The 18,987-nt window shown below is 47.5% G+C and overlaps 1 protein-coding gene across 4 annotated transcripts in view; it reads right to left on the bottom strand.

Annotated features, from left to right (window-relative positions):
- The window catches only part of MCC (MCC regulator of WNT signaling pathway), a 387,851-nt gene that overhangs the window by 34,453 nt on the left and 334,411 nt on the right, over window positions 1–18,987 (bottom strand). For all 4 annotated transcript variants that reach the window (XM_010987516.3, XM_064483092.1, XM_031448803.2 and 1 more), the window contains 6 exons: window positions 13,925–14,071; window positions 12,864–12,953; window positions 11,617–11,765; window positions 7,940–8,080; window positions 5,265–5,368; window positions 2,053–2,236 (listed from right to left, as the gene is read on the bottom strand). In XM_010987516.3, the coding sequence (XP_010985818.3) occupies window positions 2,053–2,236; window positions 5,265–5,368; window positions 7,940–8,080; window positions 11,617–11,765; window positions 12,864–12,953; window positions 13,925–14,071 (815 nt within the window). The remainder of the gene's footprint in view (window positions 1–2,052; window positions 2,237–5,264; window positions 5,369–7,939; window positions 8,081–11,616; window positions 11,766–12,863; window positions 12,954–13,924; window positions 14,072–18,987) is intronic.

The following is an 18,987-nucleotide window of genomic DNA, read 5'->3' as shown; positions in this document are numbered from 1 at the left end:
ATAATTACGAAAGTGTCCGGTGGTTTGGGACTATTTTCTGAGCCACAATGAACTTAAGTAGTCTAGTTGTATCAGGTCCTAAGAATGCATGTTGCCACATGAATGCCTGCTGTGTGATTCCTTTGTACCCTCTCTGAGCTGCTCTGATTTGTGTGGGAGTGTACAAGGGACTTTTTAAGGAGAACTGAATGAAGTCTGAGCTAAAGGCCTCTGTACTTTGATGAGAAGATCCATTTAAGACTGAATTTCGTTCAAGGGCCATCCTTTAGTGAGGTCATCCTTGAAAACAGAAACTATGTTCTGAATTTATCTCAACTTACAGAAAATACATTATCTAAAATAAAGTTCCTCTAAAAAGGCTGTCTCAAAATGAAGACTCATCTGTATATTAAAATACTTCTAAGAAGTCTTCACAATCAGGGTCTCCACTAACAGCTGGTGAGAAAATGTTCCCACTCCTGACTGACTCTAAGTTTGCCTCTGATTCAGACCCAACACAACACAGTTATTTCTGGGGCGGGGAAGGTGTGAGCAAACCCTCTTTAACGTACACCTGAAAAGCTACCGCAACAGCATATAAGTCCTGTCAACCCAACTCTTCTGCTCATGAATTCAACAGAACAGTATCACTGACAACATGAGAGCTACGTTTCCATTCTACATGAACCTGGACGTGACCGATCATACACACCTGGAAAAGTCATTAAGAAGAGCATCTGCTTTCCATGTTTAAACAGAAAGAGCTGGTTTTAAGAAAAAAGTAGATGATAAATCGCGCCTCAATGAATAAGACAATCCTTGCTGGAATCAAAAGGAAGTAAGTCCCTGGAGTTTGTGGGCACCATGTAACTGCGTTACCAGGAAGGTCCTCTCTTCTGAGGCACCAGGTGTGGGACAGGTAAATGGATGCAGATGGCTGGGTCCCACCAGCAGGAAAGACAGATGGGACCATTACGTTTCTCTCAAGTACCAAAAACATCAGTATTTCTCCTTTTGCTCTTGGAATTCAATCTACCCTCATGTGGCTTTGGTCCCTTGACTTGTAAGCGGACACTGTTTTCTTTCTCATGAGATCCAGCCTGGAGTAGCGATAAGAATAATAAGCGTGCTGCTGAAGGCCTGGGCTCGAGTCCTGACTTCTCTCCCTTCTATCAGCCACGTGACTTTATTTAGGTAAGTCACTCACACATCTCTGAGCCAAGGTTTTCCTGCCTGTAAAAATGGGGTAAGTTACCCTTTCTGTCTTTTATAGGATGTAAGAATCTCTAATAAAGTGCTTTGTAGACTGAGAATTGGGACATAAAGGGAGGGCATTCGTGTTTTTAGGGGCTTCGGGGGCAAGAAATGAGAAGATCATAAGAAAGGTCTCATTCTGACCCTCCACCCACATCCAAAAGAACCCAACAGTTTCAGCAAATTCAGCTCAGCAAAGTGTTCACCACCTTCCTCCCCATCTTCTTCAAGTACCCACTTCAGGTTTTTAGATTCACAGATACTGAACCTGAGCCCAGGTTCACCATTAAGTGCCTGCTAAGCATGTGCTATGATTAAGGTATCACTCTACAAGGCAAAGAGATGGGAAAAGAGAAGGCTGTTGCCCGAGGACAGCTTACAAAGGACAGAAGCGCACGAGGAGGGAGAGAAATGGGATGCAGCGGTCTGGGTCTTGGGCGCTTAAGGGCCACTTGCAGCACGTGGGCCTTTGCCACCCGCATGTGCTTCTTGCGAATCAGGGACTATAAAGAAAAGGAGGACAGAATGAAACAGGGAAAGAGCACCTGACAGGGAGGGAGGTTTGGGTTTCACTTCCTTGAGCAAATCACCCTTCTCTCTGGGCGGCAACCTTCATACTGGCAAAACGAGAAGGACCTTTTGAGCTCCCCTATTCTGATTCTCTGGCTCTCGGGGGAGGGAGCAGGCTGCAAGCTAGGGGAGAATTCTGCCCTCCCCCAAGCCTCACAGTCCTCAAGAGCTGGGGCACCGCACGTCATGTCTAGTGAGCAGACGACATGGGGACACACGTCCAGCTCGCAGCAGGAAGGCCGGGATTACCTGGTGTGGCTGTTGGAGGAGAGGCTCTCCCAGGGCTGCACGCTGCAGCCGGCCACGGCAAAGGCGCCCCCGCAGCTGCCATCCAGCTTCATGAGCAGGGCCTTGGCGGCATTCTCGGCCGTCTTCCGGCAGTCGTGGGCTCGCTTGAGCATCTGAGTGATGTTTTCGTCCCCTGACTGGTCTCCTGCAGTACAGAGAAGCCAGTGGGTTAATCAGCACTGGTCTGGATAGGTGAACCTGGATAATCAGTACCCACTCTGGGCAGAGAGGAGCCAGTAGGGGATGCTGACGAAGTGACCATGTCCTGGGCCTGGCTCTGTCCCCTAGAAACTGTGCCCAGGAAGGCACTCTCTGCTCTGGGCTCCACAGTCCTCAAAGACAAATGAAGGGTTGGCCAATGTGCTCTATGGGGTCTGTGTCCAGCTGTAACCTGCTCTGATTTTCTGACTCCCCAGGCTTCTGGCTCTCCTCCCACTCAGCCACAAGTCCACCGCGAGGCGGCTCTCCCCTGAGTTGGATGGTGCTTCCTGTGAGCGAGGGCAGGGAGAAACTGAGGCCAGACAGTGCCGTATCGCCACACGTCCTCAGCTTTGCTCATAGCTTCGCGTAGGTATGCCACAAAACTAATGGTTAAAATCAGAACTTGAGATTGGCTCTGATGTTCTGCACTGCACCTTTCTCTTGGAGCTTGGTCACAGACAGGGGTGAGTTCAAATGCCTCGAGAAGCCAGGTAACTGGGCTGGGGCAAGACATCAGGGGTGGTGGCCACCAGCACAGAGCCAGATGTGAATGCCCTGCCCAAGACATTCTCGTTGTGTTTTTAGAAACTGTGTTGGCCAAGATGTCACTGGTTTGTTGCCTCTACAGTCTAGACCCGTGGTCTTCCAAATATTTATAGATGAAATCTTATGCCAAAGCCAATACAAAAATGGTAAATGTTTTTGAAGTGGTTGAAGCGGGCAGGGGTGGGGGGGCATATACTCGGCACCCTCTCGCCCACCAGTGAGGCCCCAAAAAAGCTCCGCCAGCTCACCAGGCACAGTTTGAAACCACTGGTCTAAATCATCCAGCATGAACGTCAGGAATGTCTGTGTAGTCAACAAGAAACAAAGGAAAAACCCACAGTAAGTGACACTGTGGGTAAATGTTACAACTAGGACTTGCCTTGCTGCTCAACTACACGGCACGTTAGGACAGAATGACCCGTCAGCTGCCACCATCAGCACAAGAGTGAGGTTTAATCGGGAACTGCTAAAAAGTCAGTCCATGCTCCACTTTATGGAGAATGGGGAGGACATGTGGGTGCGCGTGTCCTGCAGACGAAGATGCCCTGGACCCCTCTCTGGCCGTTTCTCTGGCAACTTTCATGCTTGTTTTTCATCCACAAGTAAGATATTTTACATACGCCTCATCAACTGACACCTCTCTGAAATCTCACGAGTATTACTACTGACTGCCTCACTTTCTAAGCAGATCCATGAGCTACCCAGGGTTACGTTAGTAACAGGCATCTTATTACTGACTTTAAACATTTCAAATGCAGGTTTATTTAAGTCCTTTCGGCTCCTCCCAAGCAACTGTGCTGAGCAGGTATGAGCCTAATAAAAGGTACCTTTCGAGGATGGAATGGTTTAAGACATTCCTCTGATAAAAACTAGAAACAAGATGACTGATTTTTTTCTGTTAATTGATGGAGTTCCTTAATACTTATATTAAAAAAAAAAAACTTGACAGCAGGCCAAGATCATTTTAGGATCTGTTTAATAGGAGGAATAAAGTTTTATGGTTTGGTTAAAAGACTCTGAAAAATGAGGTTCCTAATGGAAATGCTGGCAGAGTTTCTACTTCTAAGCTGGGATGGTAATACTATTAAAAAAGAAAAAGAAAAAGAACCACCCCCCCAAACCCCAGGGAGGGGCATGGAGGAGGGCCACCCGTAGAAATGGAAGCTGGCTTTCTTGCTGGGCAACTTGGATATGAAACAGGAAGTTAATACTCAGGACACTTCCTTTCCTCAGATTTGCTTCAGATTCTTGTACATGTCAAAAGGGAAGGAGGAAAAATACGTGACTATTCAGTGCAAAAGCTAGAGGAGGAGCCAGCAAGGAGGACAGTGGGGAGACGCATTTGGGAGGTGCCCCGACGGCGACCTTCTGTGCAAGGTGGGTCCTGGAAGGACCAGCCCTAATGGGGCTCACAGCCCATGAAGAAAAGTCAGCGCATGACAGGTGGCCTGGCCACACTACCCATCTTTGACTCTGGAGCGGTCTGGTCACTTCAGTGTTTTGTTTACCTGCCAAGGCTTCTCCAGAGAAGCTGCTGTTACCAAGGCAGCTGAGGCAGGGTGCAGTGCAGGCCTCAGACCAGAGGGAGCGCCCTTTGTCCCCTGGTCTCTTCCTTCCCAAACACTTTTCTACTCCCACCCTCCTCATGTTACCTCAAGGCCCAGAGCCACAGTCACTGGTGAAGTTTTAGCCAACGTGGGTAACCACGATGCCCTATCTGTGTCTTTTTCAGTAAATACCCCTTCCGGTTACTCAAAATTGAGGGACAGAAGTGGGGGCAGTGCAGATCTGGAGAGACAAACCACACCAATAGGACACATGGCGCCTGAGGCCGGGGGACAGGGCAGGGAGGCACTGTGGCCAGCAGACACCTCCATCTGCTGCAGGGCCGGGGCTCGTGCTGTGGGCATTCCCTGAAGCTGACAAGATCAAAGTGTGAAGGGTCCCTCTGCATTCCTAAAAACCTGGAGACCAGGTAGGGGGAACCCACACTTCAAAACTAACCTGGAGGAAAAGCACAGCCAACGAAAGCAGCAAGATGAGGCAAAGGCCTCACGGGGAGCAAAGGGACCCCTAAAAACCAGCATCGCAGAGAGAGGCTGTAGGAAAGCCAGTCCCTTCGATCACGAATGTGGGCCTCCCGCTCCATCTGGTTCTACTGTTGGCCCCGGGAGAGCATGTTTCCTGAGAGGGCTTGTTTGTTTTAACTTGTCTGTAATTCTGTTTCCACCCCAGTTCTTGCTGCATTCAACATAAACAATTTACTCAATCGGTCATGAGGAAAAAAATGAAAAACCCACTTGACAAGCGAACTGCACGTAGTTGGGAGAACTTCCAATGCCAACAGCCGAGATACGGGCAGCAGAGCAAAGGGGGGGGGGGGGGGGACGAGGAGGAAGGGGAGGAGGGACTCAGGTCACGCTTACCAGGGGACGACCCCACACCGGCTGCCCGGAACTGCCCCAGGATGAGGCTCTGCTCACTGTCGGCCAGCGCCAGGAGGAGTTCATAGGCTTCAATGCACTGCTCGCTGGAACAGAAGCACACAGCAGAGGATGGTGGGCCCTTCAACACAGCGCTGCGCCCTGGGTGGGAAGCAGCTCAGGACCTGCCTCTCAGCCTCGCCGCCCATGTCAGCAAACAGCTGTGGACATTCCTGGACAGAGCCAGGGGCTTGCTTGGCTATGTGGCCCCCTCCCCTGACCGTTTTTTTTTTCCCCCTTACACTTTAAACCAGGATCTAGAAAAATACAAGAGAAGCAATAAAGATGAGAGAGGCAAGTCTGTTGCCTTTTTGATGATCAGCTAATAGGGAAAGGTGACACACCCACAGCAGCCAGCCTCCACAATGCTCCTCACCTAACCTTGACGTCTATACCCTGGTATCCACACCCTTGTGCAATCCCCTCCACACTGCTCCAGGGTTGGTTTCTGTGACTAAGGGAAGAGGGCAGAACAGTTGAGATGTCACATCTAAGATTAGGCTATTAAAAAAACATGGGGATTTCTATCTTGGTCTCTCTCCTCACTTCACTCGCCCCCTGGGGTCCTCCTCTTTAGAGGGGGCCAGCTGCCAGGCCTTGAAGACTCTCTAGCAGCCCCATGGGGAGGCCCGTACGGTTAGGAAGTCAGGTGCCCAGCCAACAGCCAGTGAAGGACTAAGGACTCCACCCAACAGCATCTTCGAAGCAGACCTGCCAGCCCCACTTTAGGCTTCAGCTGATGCAGCTCTGCTTAAAAGAGCTTGCCCAGATCCTCAAAAGAGACCCTGAGCCAGAACCACCTAGGCAAATCGCTGCCAGATTCCTGACCCTAGAAACTGTGACATAACAAATCGTCATACAAAAATAGGTAATTCACATAGCGCCCCAGAAAAGGGGACTCTTTTGACCTAGGCTTGCTCTATTCAATAGAGTGGCCACTAGTCACATGTGGATATGTAAGCTAAAAGGAATTTAACTTAACTAAAATTAAAAATTCAGTCCCTCCATTGCAATAGCCATATTTCACGTGTTTAATAGCCACGTGTGGCTAGCAGTTACCATACTGGACAGCACAGAGAACAGTTCCATCATCACAGACAGTTCTATTAGATGCTTGCAAAAGTGTCTCACAAAACATTCACAAAATCTCTGACAAGAGTTTGAGTTTGGATTTCTAAAAGGAAGAAAATTAGTCTCTCTTTGGGTACACAAGGAGAGGATCAAAGAGTGACCTTTTGAAGCCGCTGCCGCCCGTGACCCCACAAGGACCACGTCCGCGCCGGAAGCAGTGTGTGCGTAATGCCTGAGTCACCCTGGACAAGACCCCTGCAGGGGTGAAACTCCCCGCAAGCTGAGCAGGGAAGTGCTGCATTACTCATTGTTTAGTCAACACATTGCTTTTTCAATGTCTCTACTTTCATCTTCCTTTACTAAGAGATAAGGAAAAAGGTCCAAGGCCTGGCTCTGGGTGCTGGCAACTCCTCCTCTCAGTCCATCTTTCAGGTTAGAGGTGGCTGGGACACTGTTTCAGCTATAAGGGTGAAAGGCGGACTGTGGGTGCAGAACAGCCTGTTTCAAGAGTTGTCGTAAGTGATTATCTATTTGCTTTGGTGTGTCTGTAAACTTGTATAACTGCTCTCTAGTTTGGGCTCATATATTTTGGCTTGATATTGCTTATTTGAAGAAGCAATGTTTCTTAAAACAATATTGAATTTTTTTTAAAAGATGCCAAGAGTAAGATACAATCATTCCTCTGGGACTTTGGCGAATATGCCTAAGTGGTGACACTAATAAAATACATCTTTGAAAACAATAACAAAACACAGTTTTGTGGCTATTAAACAAGCAGTAATTTAAAAATAGATAAATTTCAAAGCTGATAAGGCTGAAAAAAAAAAGTGGGAATTCATATACCACTTGCTTATCCATGAATGAATCATATTTTTATGGGGAAAAAATTGGCAGCAGGCCTGAAGAGCCATGAAACTATTCATATCCTTTGACCTATAATTCCTGCTTCAGGGATTTTATCTTAAGGAAAATACTCACAAGGATGGTTTTGGTATTAAATTATTCACCGTAGAATTATTTTCAATATCAGGAGTCTGCAAAAGTCTAAATATCTTTTTAGATAAATGAGCAATAAAATAACACCATATAAACCTGATGGAGGGGATACAGCCAGTCAAAATAAATGGAGACTTTTAAACACCATTACAAAACTATAACAAATTGAGGAAAGAGAATGCACTAGATTTGCAACAATGTAAAATATACACGAGTATGAATAAAGACTAGAAAAAAAGACTGGAAAGAACAAGTGAACATGTAACACAAAAGTTAATACTTTGACTGATATTACTGGAATGAAGTACTATTTAAGGTCACTATGCTAACAGGAACATACCTGTTTACTAATACCATAGCTACTACCCTTATTTTCTTAATTGCTACCAGGGTGCTAATTGATTTTCAATATGCATCATGCTAGCATTTGCTGGTCCATCCCCCTACTTCTGTTTTCTAAAAAGCCTGTTTTCTCCTTCTACGCAGAAGCTTGCTGTGGGTGTTATTTCTAATTAAAGTGGCTTGTCGCCCGCCCCGCCCCACTTCCCCACCTGTACTGCAGGGCCAGCCTCAGCGCCGTGGCGTTGGATTCGTATTTTCCCACCAGCATACTCATCCTCTCTGCATTGCTTTTGCATTCTTCCAGGGTGATGGTCAGAAGGTCATTTTGGGATTTGAGGTGTTCAATACGGCTGCAAAGGAAGAAAAATCACTTTCAACATTTTATGCTAGGGTGACATTTGCCAAGACTTTGGCTGTCTACTCTAGATTCAGGCCAGAAATGCACGTGAGGAGACGAGCTTGTCAGATGTTTTAGCAAATGTAACTGATGAGAAGTCATGAAGGAAGCAATTTAAGCTAAAGCGTTACTGAATACTGCGTGGATTAGAAATCGAAAATAAACCCCCAGATTATTTCCCAACCAGCCATGCACGAGCTGTTTGCCAGGCACCATGCTTGGCTCTGGAGATGTACCAAGGAAAAGGGTCAACCGTGTGAACTCACGCCCTTCTCAGGGGTATGAATGGTATGCTTCAATACAGCACCCTCCACAGGGACAGACGAAAAACAGCATGACAGCAATAATTACTATTTGTTGAGCCCAAAGTTTACTCCTTCTTTCTTAAAATGTTCTCCTTTACTTGGTCATGACAGGTGTCTCCTGGTTTTCTCCCCATCTTACAGGTCATTTCTTCTGTCTCCTTTGCTGGCTCCCTCTTCTCTATAAAATCTGTGAGGGTTGATGTTCCCTCCGGACTCAGTCCTGGGCCCCTCCTGTATCAACATTCTCCTCTGGGATGATTATATCCAGTCCCATGACTTTAACAGGCATTTATGTTCCCATGACTTATAAATTCCCTCAGCCCAGACCTCTCTTCTGAGTGCCAGTCTCCGTATCCAAGGTTTCACACTGACATCTCAAATTTAACAGTCCCAAATGGGACTCTTGATTCTCCCCCAAACTTATCCTCTCCCATCTGCTCCATCTCAGTAAATGCCGACACCATATACATACCCAACGCTACAGGTAAGACAACCGAGACTCTTCTTTGAGACCATCCCTTTTTCTTACAACCATGGATTTTCACCACCAAACATACACTGGCCGCTTCACATCATCTCCACATGGGCCACACTGGTCCACGGCAAAACCGTCGCAGCTCCTATCCTGCCTCACACCCTTTCTTAGATGGTAAGGGTGGGGCACCATTAAGTTTCTTTCAAGTACCAAAAATATCATCAGTATTTCTCCTCTTGCTCTTGGGATTCAATCTACCCTTCCATAGCTTTGGTCACTTGATCTGCAAGCAATCTTTCAAAGCTGGGAGATCTTTCAAAATTTAAATCAGATCTGTTCTTCCCTTTGACAGCTTCCAGTGACACTTGTAATAAAGAGTAAACTATGCCCATGGCCTTGAAATTCCATATTCCATCCAGTCCTGCCTATTCAGGCTCCTCGCGTCGTGGATTCCTCCTTTCACTCATTCTGTTTCAGGGCCACTGACCTTCGGCAGTTCTGACTTCATGCCAACCACTTCCAGCCTTGCAAGTTGATAAGTTGGCTCACAAGACTCTCCCTAGTTTGTCATATGGCTGTTACTTTTTCCCCTTAAAAGCTCAATTTACATGTCCCCTCTTCAGAGATGCCCTCTCTGGCCACCTGTCTAAAATCAACCCTTCCTGCTAGTCTATCCCAGTGTCCTACTCACTTGGGAGATTTCTTATGCTCTTATTTGTTTGCTTTTCGTCTAGCTTCCTCAACAGAATACAAGCTCCGTGAAAGCAGGGATCTTGTCTGTTTTACTCTCCTTTGCATGCCAAATCGCCCAGCCTGTAGTAGGGACTTAACAAAGATGTGTTGAACGAGGAAACACACTTTTGAGTAGGAGTGACCTCCCCCTGCTGCCCCAACACAAACGCAAGTTAAAGGCTGTCATTTTTTGGAGCATAATAGGACTCCAACTTTGAGATAGGTAGTTAAATAACACACATCAGGACATACCAGTAGATTACTTGTAAGAACTCCCATGTTCTATCAGTAGTTATGATAACACAGAAAAAACAAGGGAGGTGAGGTCGAACGGCAGGGGTCAGAACTGGTTAGGCTATGTAATTGCCCTGAATTTAAGGCAAGTCACCCAACACTGAAGTCTCTGTTTTCTCATTTGTAAAACAGGACTATTCTGCCCTCCCAAGTTGGGGATTAAGTGGCTGTCTGTGAGAGCCTTTTGTAAGCTGTTAAACACCATGATAATGTGATCTACAGGCACTAAATAGTTCCCCCTTCTCTGCTCTCTCCTAGGTGCACATAATTGAGGAGAAAGGAACCTCCCCCCAAATTCAACTATAAAGCAGGCTTGTTAATCCCAGAATCTGCTGAGATCCTCACTAAACAGAGGGCCCCTGAAGGCGTCTGACTTCATTAGATTGCAAAGGGCATATCTGATTTAATTTTTAGGCACTCCCCAGCCTGTGGTACTGAGAGGGCTGCTCCTTCACTGCTGTAAGGTAATCATCAGGGTTGTCACTCTTAAGTATTTTGAATTTAATAAGGAAACCATTTAATTTCAAGATTTAAAATGACCTAGATTGCCACATTTCCTTAGTTCTCATGTGCTATATTAAACAGCTTCAAATCAGTAAGGACTAACGGGATAATTCAATTTATTCAGGTTTGCCATACACCAGGGAAACGGCATGAAGCAGTGGTGGACGGGGCACGGTATCTGCATTTCTTCCTGGTTAGTTCATAAGCCTTTCTAGTTCTTACTCTGCTCTCCCACTGGAGGTTGGTAGGCCGGGCAGCCACACCACACATGGATGCCATTCAACACGCCATTCGGCCACTGCGGAACCAATTCTCAGTCAGAGTAGTTACCATGGTTTGGCCCAGGTCCTTCTCCTTGGCTTTTTTAGCAACTCTCTTTCATTGCTGGGACAACACACAAGCCAGTCTTTGTCAAGAGGCTGCAGTAAAAATTCAAACCACCTCTATCATGAGATTTAGGAAGAACCCATAAAACCAGGGATATGGTAAAACTATTCTAAGTAGGACAATTAGACCTACTTAGAAAATCAAAACTAAGTAGGCTAGGATGTAGGGACAGAGGGATGTGCACATTTGCAAAAAGTCTAAATAAAATTAAGCAACCCTTATTTAGAGCAAGGAGGGTTAGACCTGCTCTCCCGGTCCATCCCAGGAATGCCTTGATCAGATTGCTTTTGCTGGCTCTGGGGAGCTGCAGGCGCCCCTGGGATGCTGACTCCACACTCCAGAGCTTCCCTCTGTGGTTCCCGGCAGCTCAGGCCTGCATGCTTGGTAGCCATCTTGACAATCTGACCTATTTGTCATTCTACACGGACTATTCCCCAGACTTACTCCATAATTCGCTAGGGCCAGTGCAAAATGAAAGTGGAGGGGCGTTGGGAGGCTGGTTTAAACTACTCAGAATTTGAAACAATGACAGCAGAGCAGTAAAGCAAGTGTGGGGTCTTTCTAAGCACGAGGCCGTGTGTATGTGGTGACAGGTCACATGTTGCCCATGAAGCCAGCCCAGACTGCTGGAAGCCTCCTGTGATGAAGAGGATGATGGAAACTCCCCACCCCCCAGCCTGACAGCATCCCTCTATGTCACAATTCCTAAGCCAATGGGAACTGATCCTTGGAAGGGAAAGGAGTGCATTTCCCCCCCATGCCACCACTGAGATACACAGGATTCCTCCTTACCTATTCAGCCGCTCCGTTTCCACCTCAAACTCTCTAATTTTGCTCTCCGAGATGGCAGATCCATGGGAGTAGAGTGTTTGGAAGATCTCTTGGATGTTGGAGCAGTCCTGAAGAGAGTGGGCCAGGTGCTCTGCCACACTGCTGGATACCTGTACAGGTGAGCATTAATCCCCCTCTGGACAGCGTCACTGCAGGGACCCTGGTCCCCAGGCATGCTTTGCATGCAAAACAGTTTAAAGCTGATGTTCCTTGAGAACCGAGCCCCAGGAGATAGCTCCCCCAATCCTTCTCAGTTCGTATAATATAACTCTAGTATAAAAAGGTAACTACTGTGAAAGCAGTATGTAAAACAGGCTCAAAATGCAGCTGCATCCTCTGAGCACGTGCTGCTGGGCAGCTGGCATGGCGGATGAGGCCTCTTCAGAGTCCTAAAAGTTTGGCTATTAAACAGAGTCTGGACTCGCTTTCCCCTTCATAACACCCTGCCACCCCCGGACCTTGTCTCGGGCAGCTGCAGCCAAGGAGAGCATCTGACTCCTTCATTTTCAGAATTTGGCTTTGGTGTGGAATCTGGGTGCATGCAATTTTTGCCCAGCACAAAATTCTGAATTAGGGCCTTAAAAGTGCTGTTCACATTCTGTCTACCCCTGAGGGTCAAACAGCTGGATTTCTCGGCCTCACCCCGAATCCTAGGAGACATCCCCAGAGAACTGAAATGACTCCCTTTTCACCATTCATCAGCCTACAGCCCCAGGGGGTTCAAGGCTCTGCTAATGAGCACTCTAGTACTGAGCGAGAAGGTTCCGGCCCATCACAGTGTCAGGCCACACTTCACAGGCGCGCTCATCCTCACTGGAGAGCATGTTCCCTTTCAAGAGGGATGTGAACAAGGCGAAGCTCTTTCAGAGCTTCCTGACTCACTCGGTCTCTGGGGTAGCAGGGTGATAGGAAGCAGTTACTTCAAGACTTTCATGTACACTGCCAGCAACCAGACCTAAATCATTTCTTTCTAAATGGTTTCAGGTAGAGAAGAAAAGAAATCTCCCGTAAAGGTGAAGAAGTAATGCACCATGTGGAAACTAACATGCGTTTCACTCTGATCCTTTGGAAGGAAATCGGGTATGATTTATTGCTATACCTAACTGGCGTTCTGGAGGGGAACTCTGGAAGCCCTCCCCTCACGGCCGCCCCGCTGACTGTGCAGCTCTACTGGATACCGTCTTGCCTTGCTTCTCACGCACACTCACCCCTATGCTGCTGATTTCTGAGCCCAGGACTGGCCGATCGGACGATGAAGATTCAGACCTGGTCTTTGATAGCTTCACCCTCTCAGCAATCTTAACGAACAAGACAAAAAATGATCAAAAAACAACACAACGCTCCCCATATAAACTGTTGAGACTGTGTTTATATAGGCCTACTCCTCAACCACAGTAACTACCCTGATTAATCAGTTCTTAAAAATGACTCACATGTCCAATTTTTCTACCATCTGCTTTGCACAGGGTTTTCAACCTCAGCACCACCAACACTTTGGGTCAGATGTTCTCTGGGGTGGCGGTTGGGGTGGGGGTGGGAGGCTGTTCTGTGCACTATAGGATGCTTAGCAGTGTCCCTGGCTTCCAGCCACAAGATGCCAGTGGCTCTCCAGTTGTGACCCTCAAAAAGTGTCCAGACATTGCCAATTATCTCCTGAGGGACAAAGGCACATCTAGTTGAGAAACTCTGGCTTGACTTGATAAACTTGATGGTTCAGAACCAACCTTCTTGTGGAGCTGGCTGGGCTACCAGGGAAGAGGACACGCGTCATTTGAACAGTATCTCTGGGGCAGACTCGTGAACGGGGATGCTGTGGGTACCAGCAGGGCAACTTCTCACAGCTGCCACGGCCAGCTCATCATCATCTATTTATCTGCTGGCAGGGCTGTGGGTCCTGTGAGCAGGGCGATCACTGGTTCCTTAGTCAGGGTTCCCTCCTGGGCTGAACATTGACGCCGGACAGCACCTCTCCATCCACCCCCCTTAGTATTGTAGAACCTGACAAAACATCTCACTCTCCACAACGACCTGTCAGCTGTGACGTGCTCCAGCCAGCTGATTAATGTGAGCTGACATCCAGGTTGCAGCCGAGAGAGACTTAAAACTATTAGTGGGTTATCTCTCCCTGCAGCTCCAGTACAGGAGGCCTGTGCGAGACCCCGGGAAGCCCCCGGGGGGCGGCTGAGCTAATTGCATGCCGCACAGCCTGCCCCACTGAGGCTGGAGCTTCCAGATAACAGGAGGTGTTCCCGTCGACCCCGGAGCTCACCTTGGCGATGGGAATGTCATTGCTGCTGCTGCTCGTGCTCAGCTCCCCGGTGCTGGGGTTCACCGGGCGGTTGGCAGAAGTGAGGCGGCCGGGGCTGGAGGGGCCGGTGGCCTGCACGCTCTGTAGTCGAGTTTGAAGCTCCCGAACCTGAAATAACAATGCCTTCAGACACAGTGGGTGGGTTTCCCCACCAAAGGGCAAAACAGCCAGAAGGCTGGAGGGCAGAGCTTTCATTTATGGTAAGAAATCAGCTTCACTGAAAGGCTAAGTTGGTTGAAGGTAAAATGTACCATGCTCTTAAAACAGACCCGCCGCTGGCTGGCCGGCATCTGTTCTTCACAAGAACGAGGGAACACGGTTCTTAAAGCACTGGAACTATGGGCAGAAGCAGAATGACCACCTTTAAGGGATGTTTATTCCTTCGCATGCCTGATACCATCTTAGGCATAAGAGAGAGAACAAGGAGGAAATCTGTACTCGCGTGGAACTCAGAGCTCAGAGGAGGGAGACAATGTCAACACAAGTGCACTTCCTGCTGTAAATATCCATCCAGAGTGCAGGAGGCAGAAGCGGAGAAGAGTGAGGCCTGCCGGTGAGCAGAGTCTCACAGGTGCTCAGGGTTGCAATGTACCAGATGAGTCAGGGGCTGGCTTTGGTTGTGGGGTGGGGAGAAGAGCCTGGATGACACGCTGTGTTTGAGGAAATAGAAGTTACTCTGCACGCCTGGTGTGGGAGCGAGACCTGCATGGGAAGGAGGTGAGGGTGAGGCGATGAGTTGAAGACGCACCCACAGCTTCTCCCCAAGGGACTTGGAGATGGGATTATCCCAGGGACAGTGGGAAGAAACATCTAAATAGCACTTCTGTATAAAGAAACACAGGGCCCCTTCAATCACACAGAGAACAAACGTTTACCTACAAGGCATTTAAATGTCCAAATCCTGCTTCTCTGTGGTTACGGCTCACTGACTTCCAAAGAGAGAATTATTCCAAGTAAGTGAAGAGAGTTGTTAGAACTGATCTGATGACCTTGATCACAGTTTCATCATCGTGTACCATGTCTATCTGAAAGGGCACACCAACTGCAGCACCCAAGTGATCTTACAAACGGGCACCAGGCCCCACTGGGAAGAATTAGCACCGGCACATCTCAGGCAGGGTTTTCCAAACTCATCAGTGCACCAGGATGTCCCAGAAGGCTTGTTAACACACGAAGTCTAGGGCACCACCTCCAGGGATTCTGACTGGCAGGGGGAGACGAAGCCCAGGAACCTGCAAGCTCCAGGAAGATGCTGACGCAGGTCCCGGCCAGGGGCTCACCTGAAGCAGCAGTGAGCTAAGGGATGCCAAGGCCACATGGCACTTTAGTCGCCGAGACAGAAGGAGCGGAGCTGCACCCCCACCATCCCTGACGCCAACCCCTTCTACGCCAACCCTTCTCTAAAAGCGACTGGAAAGCTTTTCATATTAAATATCTTGGATGTCTCCATCCTGCTAACTTGGGAACCGAAAGTAATTGAAATTTCAATAATTCATCAGCGTATTAGAAGCCAAAATAGGAAAATTCCCTCAGAGCAAATTGCACTCAATGGTGAAACCGCTAAAAAGTGCCTAAATGCTGGCTCTCTGCGGCTTCCAGTAACTGTGGGTTAACAGAAACGTGTGTTGCCCTCAGAAAGCGCCAGCATAGGGCTGCCCTCAAAGTGGTTTAAAGATGAGAAAAACACATGCCTGTCAAAGTCAAGTGGTACCGCTGGTGAGAGATTACAGGGCTCATTCTGGAATGGTCCCCGCAGACTGGGCCCACTCTCCCATCAGGCCAGCTCCCTGGCACCAGGGAAACCACCCTGGTGGGGACTGTGGATTTCAGTTTCTGCTGCTGTGAAAGTCTGATGATCAACAACGTTAACCCCACTCCCAGATCTAAAGAGTGCCTGAATCATTCCCCAAACTATCAGTGGCCTGGTGTTCCTAGCATCCCAACTGGGCCCCTCATCTCACTTAAAAAAAAAAGTACAAATGGCCCGGGTGCTACATAAAAACATCATTAAAACTACCTACCCGTGTTATAAAAAAATGTTTCTTCTATTCACTAAAGTAAAACATGTCCATCGTGGAAAATTTAGATGGCACTGCAAAATGAAAACAGAAAAGTACCTATGTTCTTTCTGATTATACAGAGGCCACAGCTTCTAGTCATTTTCCATGGCGTGTGTGTGGATGGGCATGCATGCTTAAAATGATTTCTAAATCTAAATACCCACTTTCATTTTAAAAGCTTTGGGCTCAGAGAACGTCTTTGAACACCAAAGGATGATAATCATGTTTATTTTGGTCTGTACTTTATTATTTAATGATAATTGTTAGGCAGTGGAGAGAGCCTGTCATGGAAAGAAAGAGAGACAACTGGTTGAGTTAAACAATCTTCTCTCCCCTCTTGCTTGGGAGGTGGAATCTTAATTGATTTAAATGAAAAAAATGCAAAGAAATGAAGGCTGCAACCAATCTGTCGAGTCAGCTTAGGTAAGTCTTAGGAGAAGGGAGGCAGACAGTTATTAGAACCCTCACTTTTATTCTTACCCATTGTAGTAAGTTGAATTGTGTCTCCTCTCAAAAGATACATCCAAGCTGTGACATACCAGTGAACGGGACCTTATTCTGAAATATGGTCTCTGTAGATGTAATTAAATTAAGGATCTCAAGATGAGATCACCCTGGATTTAGGGTAGGCCCTCAATCTAAAGATTGGTGTCCTTTTAAGAAAAAAGACACAGACACAGAGCAGGAAGTCGTGAGAAGATGGAGGCAGAGATGGGCCACAGGTTAAACACCACCAGGAGCTGGAAGGGGCAGGAAGGATTCTTCTTAGAGCCCCTGGAGGAAGCGCAGCTCTGCCAACACCTTGATTTTGTAGACTCCAGGATGGTGAGAAAATAAAATTTTTGGTCTTATGTCACCAAGTTTGAGGTAATTAACTAACATACCCATCTTTCACCAAAGATAATTAATTAAAGAAAGTGTATTTCTTTCAACCGAACATGTGGTTTGGAGTCAGGGGAGAGCCGGGAATCACAGCAACCCTATGCCAGGAATCAATTCTTGTGGGATGGTCATTCATCACCTACAGCTCTCCTCAACTGGAGTCCTTCAACAGCGGGACACAGAACGTGATTTCAGGGGCCATCTTCTCATTTCTCCTATAGTATGTAGCCAGTCCCCATCCAGGGGCCTGGGAGAGAAGTTCGTCTGCTACATACACTGGAGGCCTGGCCGAGTCTTTTAAGACTCTTGTCTTGGCAGGGGCTCAGAGCCTCATCAGACATCCCGTGACACATACCCTGAGAGCAACAACAAGAAGCAGGGCCAGCGTGTGAACGAAGCCTCACTCTGCCTTCCCAGAGCAGGGAACGCCGGGCTTCAACCTGGAGGCTGAGGAGCTGTTTAACAAGCACGTGAGGAGGAAAAGGCATGGGGGGCTCTGAAGGGTTCAAGGAAGGAAATGACCGTGAAATAGTGGAACTCTGCCTACACCTCAATGACTTCCCAGCGAGAGAAAAGGGCTTTACAACATCGTTTGATTAGAGAAGAGAATGGACTGGAGCAGGGAAGAGGAAGGAAGTGAGTCACAGCTGCAGGTGAGAGGTGATCACGGCTCCGACACTGTCAGAGAAGTGGGAGCAAAATTGGCAAATACCCACCAGCCAGCATCGTCCAACAGAACTCCCTGTAACAACGGGCATGTTCCATAGCCCCACCGTCCACTGTGGCAGCCACAAGCCACGTGCAATGTGCCCACTGTACCCGAGGAACTTTATTTTCAATTTACTCTATTTTAATTAATTTAAATTCAAACTTAAATAGTTGTATGTGGCCAGTAGCTACTCTGTTGGTCAATGCAGTTCTAGAACGATTTGAGAAAGTCCAAAGACACCCAGACTTGTGGCTGGGATGACTTAGCAGACCATGGTACTGCTCAGCAAAATGGGGAAAACATAAGAAGAAGCTGATTTTTCAGAGGTAAACAAAGATGTCAACTTTGGACATGTTGAATTTGAGGAAACCACCAGATGTGTGCAGAAGGATATCCAGTCATCAATTAGAAATATAATCTGAGGTAAGGAGATCAGAACTGGACACAGAGGTGAGCAATGTGGCATGTGGATAAGGCTGCCAAGGGAAGAGGTACCACAGTGCGGGTGGGAGGAGAGTCTACGTAGCTGCTCGGGTCCAAGGGTCAACTGAGGACAGAACAAAGGGGGAGCTTTTGCTCTGGGAGAGAAAGAAGAGGTGAGGGGAGGTAACAAGAAAGGTGAGTTTCTTTGGAGAATGAGGATAGGAACCAGGAGGGCTCTTGTCTGATTACTTCTGTTTCCCTTAGAGAAAAGGGTTAAGGTCCTCTGCTAGGACAGAGGGAAGGAAAACAGCTGTCAGAAATGAGAAAGGAAGCTGACCTCTAAAGAGAGAGAAAAGGAGGGAGAGAAAGAAAGAAAAGAAGGAAAAGAAAAAAAGGAATAAATAAAAAAAGAAAGAAAAGAAAGACAGACGGAGGGAGGGATAAAGGGAGGGAAAAAAGCTAACACAGCAACACTGAGAACTCAGCTGAGCTCTTGCATTCTAGACAGTAGGCTGTGTAAATGCATGTTGTTTTTCAAACCCTGGAGACCTCATGAAAATAGTAGTAAAGAAAAAGAATCAAAACCATAACAGTGAAAAGAATGTGCTTGGGGCATTAGCAGAAAGAAGATCTGGGCACATCCCTTAAGGGCAAAGTGGAAGGAAAAGTATTGAGGAAAGAAACACAATGGAAAAAGCCAAATTCTATAAAATACACAAGAAGAGGTGGCCAGTCGACCCAGAAGACGGTTGGTAGGGTTTAGACTCAGCCTTGGCAGGTACGACGAAGGACAAGAACGAGCAGTGGGGCTGAAAACAGGAGGAGTAACTGTCTGTATACAGAGCAAGTGAAGATTCCCAGCATGTGCCAGCCTCAGCTAAAGTCAGCAGGCACTCCTCCTATTAAAAATGTATAGAAATGCTGCATAAAAAGGAACAATGAGAAAGAAA

Source organism: Camelus dromedarius, chromosome 3 (genome assembly GCF_036321535.1).
Source record: "Camelus dromedarius isolate mCamDro1 chromosome 3, mCamDro1.pat, whole genome shotgun sequence".
NCBI lineage: Eukaryota > Metazoa > Chordata > Mammalia > Artiodactyla > Camelidae > Camelus > Camelus dromedarius.
The sequence above is the reverse complement of the archived record's forward strand: the minus strand, read 5'-3'. Positions and strand labels throughout refer to the sequence as shown.